Raw genomic sequence first — 6,954 nt, 5'->3', positions numbered from 1 at the left:
GGTCCAGGAATCTCAGAAACAAAGTTTTGAGCCATAAAGACAACAAAAAAGTTTTCAAAAGCCACAACTAAAAAGCAAGCCTGTTGGCAAATCTCCAGCCGTGTCTTGCAAACACATCCATCGTGGCTATCTCAATAGTCCTACATCCCATCTTCAACAAATGGCAATCCTCCTCCTTCTGTATTAGGGACCAGTACCTGGTCCAGTATGTCCCCTTGAAGATAACCTGCAAATAAGACGGTGCTAGGGCCTTGTCAAACATAATATCATTCCGGGTTAACCAAATCTCCTAACAAATGGCACTTGCACCCACAAGAATTTGTGATTTCATTTTCCTATTTATCCCTTCCAACCAACTTGTAAACAAATTGTGCACACTAGTTGGAGGTATTAGGTTAAAGGAAACATGAACGATTCTCCACATAAATTTAGCAAAATGACAGTCAAAGAGTAAATGTTGTATGGATTCGTTCAAGGAACAAAAACAACACTTTCTGTCTCCTTGCCACTGCCGCCTCGCTAAATTATCTTTTGTTAAAATTACACCCTTGTACAAGTACCACATATAGACTTTAATTTTGAGAGGTAGTTTAAGTTTCCAAATTAAAGTGTTAAATGGTAAAGCTTGTGCTCCTAACAAAGCTCTGTACATGGAACTGACTGGGAACAACCCATTCTGGTGTAGCCACTGGTTTCTTAGGTGTACATCTACAACCATAGCCACCACATTGTGCCACACCTACAAATTAGCACCCATCAGCGATCTCCTGAAAGCTACATTTAATGGTTCGTCGGCATCATTGACCTTGCAGATGCACTTTTCTTCCTCACAATGTTATATAGTGTAGGAAAGAGTGTTTTAAGTGTGCATGGTCTTATCCATGAATCCTCCCAAAAACGCACTTGAGACCCGTCACCTAGTTCAAACCTGCCCATCAAAAGGAACTGACCCTTGACCTTCATGAGGCTAGCCCAAAACTGAGAGTCCCCGGGCATGTATTGAACCTGTGTCAAAGATTTGTCCCTTAAATATTTATTCATAAGCAATTGTTGCCCAACCATGTCTCCATTTAACAATTTAAAGAGTCATTTGCTTAGGAGACACTTATTGTGAACATCTAAATTTAGGACTCCCAATCCTTCTTGGTCTTTTGGTGTACATACTACCTCCTGCTTTGTCAATCTATATTTTTGTTATGCTCATCACTCTACCAAAAAACAGGATCTAAAATAGTCCCACTTCTTCAAAACCCCTCTCGGTATTTCAAAAAATGACATCATGAACATGGGAAGACTACTTAGAACAGAGTTAATAAGAACAAGCCTCCCTCCTCCTGATAACATCTTACCCCTTCAACAGCTCAATCTCTTTTAAAATCTTTCTTCAACATGTTTTCGGTCCTTATTCATGAGTTTTCTATGGTGCATAGGAATTCCTAGGTATGTAAACGGGAACGATCCTACATTACACCCAAAAAATTGTGCATACTCGTTTTTATTATCTTTGGCTGCTCCATTGCAAAACAATTTGCTCTTATGGAAATTGATCTTAAGTCCTAAAAGTTGTTCAAAAGCACAAAGCAGAAGCTTCATGTTTTTGGCCCTCTCTAGATCATTGTCCATAAAGATAATAGTGTCATCCGCATACTGAAGGACTGAAAGTCCATCATCTACCAAATGCGGCACAACCCCTTGGACTTGTTCAGCCTCTTTGGATCAATCATATAAATGTTGTTTTTATGTTACTATAGGATCAATCAATAGTGAGAGACGCACGTACCATTTCTTGTGGGAGAAACAGCTAGTAGGGAACTCAATTGTGGTGCACACAACTAGCGCCTCTTTCTCTTTTACCTTAAACATATTTATAAAGCAATTTACATATTTTCCCAGATGATTTCACACTGCTATGAACACATTCATATTGGTTTCTCTAGCTCACAACTGGCAACATTTATATGCAAATTCCCATGAAAAGTGTTGCTTTGAAATTCGCGTTTGTCTTAAGTAATATTTATATCCCTAAATAAGTTTATTATGAAAATATATTGAATGATCTAATGAAAGGGGGCAGTTGTAAATCCCATTATGTTAGCTGGCCATGGCACACAGACGCTGGCTACATTCAAATCCAGTCTGCAGAGGACAAGGTCAGAAGCTCTTAGTAATTTTTATCATGTAAAATCAGTGATTGGTGGAGCGTGTCAACGACACTGGCTGCATGTTAATTAACTTGCTAGTAGACGCCATCATGCCATATTAATCCTAGCAAACAATGGAACCTATTGGCCGGACATCAATCTAGTAATCACAAAATTAAAACTCTTAACGATACTAGCTAGCCGCCGGCGGCATGGGAGATCATAAACAACATTACATAGCGCACATAGGTAATAGGTTACTGATGATGATGTGTAGTGTCGTGCAACCGCTTCGTGAGTCTATATAGAGCCAGTGATCTAGGCAATCTTCTCCAAGCAACTACCCACAGAGCCAGCAGCTCTCTAAAGCCTCTCCTGCTTCGCATTGATCTAACGGCCCCAGCAGCCACCCAGAGATGGCCACCAGCGGACCCGTCCCTCTGGTCTCACAGGTGCAGCAGCGCAAGCCACAGACATACACCCCGAGCCCATGGGGTGACTTCTTCCTCCACCACATCCCATGCACTCCATCACAGGTACATGCTCCATATGCTACAAAACTAATTAAACATGTCATTTGGCTCTCATCACATCGCTGCAGGAAAAGGTGCCAAGACCGCCAACACTTTGTTTTATTTTGCATGACTGCTAAAATTCTAGGCTATATATGTAACTAGTCGATGTGTAGGGATCGATTATTATCAAGGGTGTGATTGATTGATTGAATATATCCCAACAAACCAAACCCACCAATAGGATACAAGTTCATGGTGATTTGTTGCCTATACTGCCTTTCTGAGCTAGTTCCGCCCATGCAAGAAAATTCTTCCTCAGCCTGGTTCACAGGATACGTGTATATAGAGAGAGAGAGATTTTGGACGTTTGCCTCAGACTCGAATCACTGGACACTAGCTTCACCAGTTAATGTTATATTGGTGCTGATGAGCATATACAAAATGGTCCAATGTTTTTCTAAAAACATATTAAGGAACAACATGATAAATAAACATCTCCCTCTATATAAGAGGATATAGTTGCACATGATAATAGGCACCTTGATTGTTTTTAGATAACGGAACCATATGTTCCGGCTTCAGTTTACAAAAGAGAAGCATCAGACCAAGCTTATTACACACTCACTCCAAATGAAACTCACAGAGGTGCCAACTAGTTCCCAAGGCGACTACTAAAGTTCCAACCATTTGAAGCAAAAATAAACATGGCTTTTGACTCTAAATTTCTGCACACATCTTGGATAAGCACCCTGTGTTCATCCAGCCATTGCAATGGAGCCCAAAATCAGAGCCAGTATTGTCGCCCTGAAGAGTACTTGCAAAAATGTTTTTGGTTGACATTTATTAAACACCAAATCATTCCTTGTGAGCCAAATAACCCAACAAAGGGCCGCTGCACCTGTCAATAATAAGAGATTGTGTTTTTGTTGACCCAATTTAGACCAACCTCCAAACATATGGGCTATGTTCCTCAGTGGTCTCAAACCAAAAACCCAGTGAACCATACGCCATAGAGCCTTAGCAACAATACAATCAAAGAATAAATGTTCTATGGTTTCCAGGCTACTGCAAAAGCTGCAAACCTTACTACCATTCCAATTTCTTTTGGCCAGATTATCCTTGATGATGATCAATTTTTATCTCATGTAACATGTTCTCATGTGACCAACCAAACACCGTCTCACATCAATATGTGAGTCTAAGCAGGTAGCAACGAAACAAAGAGAAAATGCATACACCCAGCCTGGTTGAGCTGCTGACCTCCATCAACATCTAGGTGTCTCTTCACGTAGAATCTGGCTCATTGTGTTGTGCATATGAAAGGATTCGTTTGCACACTGACATTTACACTACAGAGAGATTAACTATAACATTAGAAATATCTTTCTTGCAGTATTTGATGATGAAGGATAAGGTCAAAATAATGAAGGAGGAGGTGAAGAAAATGCTACTGGATGCTGATTCTTTTGATTTATCTGATAAGTTAGACTGTATTGATACACTAGAACGGCTTGGATTGGATTATCACTATACCAAGGAGATTGATAAATTAATGTGCAATTTCTTCGAAGCTAGGGATCAAGATCTTGATCTTCTTACAACCTCATATCTTTTCTATTTGCTTAGGAAGCATGGATATCATATTTCTTCAGGTAAGATTCCAGACATATTATATTTTGCTATTTAATTGTCGTATATTACTTAGATGGAACTTCATATGACTTCAGAAGGATTTTTATGGTATACACACCTTCCACTGAAGCAACAAAGAGGTTTTTATTACTTCAAATAGTGTGGCGATACATATGCTCAAGTGTTAAATGTAGTATCTGCTTATAAAGAGGACACAAGATAGCCTCCAACTGTTAGTTTCAAAGAGGGTTTCTATTTTTTCTTAAAATAATCAAAATCTAGTTTAATCACTAAAGAATCATCTTAACTAATTTATTTTAGATTAGGTAAATATGTAAGTATCAGTTTATTTTTTAAAATGTTATCTATTAGTTAATGATCTATTTAGATTTATTTTGAGGCAAAACTGTGGGGGAGGTCTATTTAGCTTTATTTTGAACTTACTTATTTTTTCTACTATTTTATTCCTTGTACTGAAACTTGAAGAAGATGAACGAATAAGATTCAAATAACCATGAAAAGAGCATAGCATATAGATGACATCTTTAGAAAAAAAATTTGTACAACTTTCACATTTCTATGATTTAAGATATAAACTACTTACTAATTTTTAGAGGTTAAGCAAGTATTTTTTTTATTTTCAAAAAATAGAAATCCACCTTTGAAACAAGAGAGGACCAAATTTGCTCGATTTCGGTAGTTGGAGAGCATCCAGTACCCAGTTTCATCCTTCAAAGTTGAAAATCGAACTACCGTTCAAGTTGAAGACTAAACAATGGACTTTATACTATTATTCTGTCACTGCCATCTCTTACAATTGTTTCATAGTCCATACTTCTGGAAAACAATATAATTGATGTCTCATGTGTTTTTAATGTCACAGATGTATTTTTGAAGTTCAGAGATGACAAAGGAAATATTGTAACAGATGATGCAAAATGTTTATTGAGAATGTATGAAGCGGCACATCTTAGAGTGAAAGGGGAAGAAGTGCTTGACAATATTCTTATTTTCACCAAGAGTCAGCTTCAGTATATTGTAGATGATCTCGAACCACAAATGAAAGAAGTGAAATATGCATTGGAAACACCTCTTTTTAGAAGACTCAAAAGATTACAAGCGAGGCAATATATCTCAATATACGAGAAAAATACTACACACAATAATATGCTCCTAGAGTTTTCAAAGTTAGACTTCAACATTTTGCTGATGACTTGCTGCTTCATACATTCTCAAATAATATGCGGCGGCGGACTTGGAGGGCTGGGACTTGCTGCCACCTCTCTAGCGATGGCTCCATTACGCTCTTCGGGATGCTGATTGCTGGCGTCATCCTGGTCACTGTCCGTGTGTTCCGCGCTTAATACGCACGGAGTTGTAAATTGTAATAGGTCGCAGCGTCCGTCGTGAGAAATTTGCAGGTGATCTGAAGTTGACAGAGAGGTTGAGTGATGTTTCTGTATAGCTGGCTCATTTGGCGTGTGGGGACGAGACAGAGATGGTGTCCTGTTTAGCAATTCTGGTCATTCTTCACCCTTTGACTTCTATAAAAAGAGTAGTACAAAATGTTCCTTTGATTGCTCCTGGTCTTTCTATTAGATGTTTATTTGGGTTGTTTGTTCTGCAGGACCAGATATTAGTTGAAAATAAGAAAAGGACATGTGAGTTTGTGATGTATGGCAGTTCAACATTTTTAGATAGCCCGTGGCAACAAGCATGTTCATTGTATTGATTTTTCTGTTTTTTAGTTTGTGTACAAAGACAGTTAAGAGTTAAGTAAGTTTTATGTGATGTTTACTTTGTAGCAGATATATGGAAGTACTTTTTAGTTTATAATTTTGGCATTCACCGAGAGTAATATTTGCTTGAGGCACGGAGTCATCAGACGTAAAATTCCTGCTGATCTCACACGTCCTTCCAAATGCACGACTAACGCAGATTCCAGAGTCCAGACGTGTGAGACGTGTGAAATTTCTCCCAGGTTCCATGCATGGATCGGGTGGTGGGCAGGTTTGACCAAATCCACGTGTGGATTAGAAACCACGTGTATACGATACACGATTAGCCAAACGAGCCCATGTGATCTGTGGGTGTCAACAACTCACATTGTTACAAATGGGCATGTGGTCTAGTGGTACGATAGTCCAGTAGGACGCTACCCACCAGAGTTTAAACCATGGTGTGCGCATATTTTTATGGAATTTTTCAGAAAATTTTGGGTACACGCACTATCGGTGTTTTCGGACCACCGATGAGTAAATTTGTATTTGCGCGTCTAACTCGGATGGTGTGCTCGGAGGACACAAGGGTTTATACTGATTTGAGTAAAACATCACTACATCCAGTTTGTTGCTGCTCGTGTTACCGGCACTTGGTTTACAGTAGGGGTTACAAACAGGCGAGAAATGAAGAAGATCCCAAGTCTCTGGAACAATGAGTGAACGGGTGATGAGAGCTCACTTGCCGCTCAGCCGTGTGCTCGTGTCGTGCTCTTGTGTTTTTTCCCAGTGTAGGGCGCCCTGCTTCCCTTTTTATAAGAGAAGGGAAAGCGCGGGCCAGGGTTGCCGGGTCCTTCTTCTCCTTCATGCGGGTACCGCTGATCCTGTGGATGTCAATAGGGATGGCTCCATGTCACGGCCCTGTTCATCACTAGCGCAATGTGCAGG

At 39.5% G+C, this 6,954-nt stretch overlaps 1 protein-coding gene across 1 annotated transcript; it reads left to right on the top strand.

The window, feature by feature from the left end:
* Positions 1-2,557: 2,557 nt before the first annotated feature.
* LOC136499582 ((E)-beta-caryophyllene synthase-like) lies at positions 2,558-5,932 on the top strand. Its single transcript, XM_066495183.1, has 4 exons — positions 2,558-2,677; positions 4,050-4,308; positions 5,172-5,309; positions 5,916-5,932. Exons 1-4 carry the CDS (start codon positions 2,558-2,560, stop codon positions 5,930-5,932), a joined length of 534 nt encoding a protein of 177 aa, XP_066351280.1.
* Positions 5,933-6,954: the final 1,022 nt, after the last annotated feature.

Source organism: Miscanthus floridulus, chromosome 13, assembly GCF_019320115.1.
Source record: "Miscanthus floridulus cultivar M001 chromosome 13, ASM1932011v1, whole genome shotgun sequence".
Taxonomy (NCBI): Eukaryota; Viridiplantae; Streptophyta; class Magnoliopsida; order Poales; family Poaceae; genus Miscanthus; species Miscanthus floridulus.
The sequence above is the reverse complement of the archived record's forward strand: the minus strand, read 5'-3'. Positions and strand labels throughout refer to the sequence as shown.

Bases quoted from the DNA above. Each gene is read 5' to 3' on its own strand.
- LOC136499582 (XM_066495183.1), top strand. From the start codon at position 2,558: ATGGCCACCAGCGGACCCGTCCCTCTGGTCTCACAGGTGCAGCAGCGC. The intron at 2,678-4,049 runs GTACATGCTCCA...TCTTTCTTGCAG, and splicing joins TCCCATGCACTCCATCACAG to TATTTGATGATGAAGGATAA. The intron at 4,309-5,171 runs GTAAGATTCCAG...TTAATGTCACAG, and splicing joins TGGATATCATATTTCTTCAG to ATGTATTTTTGAAGTTCAGA.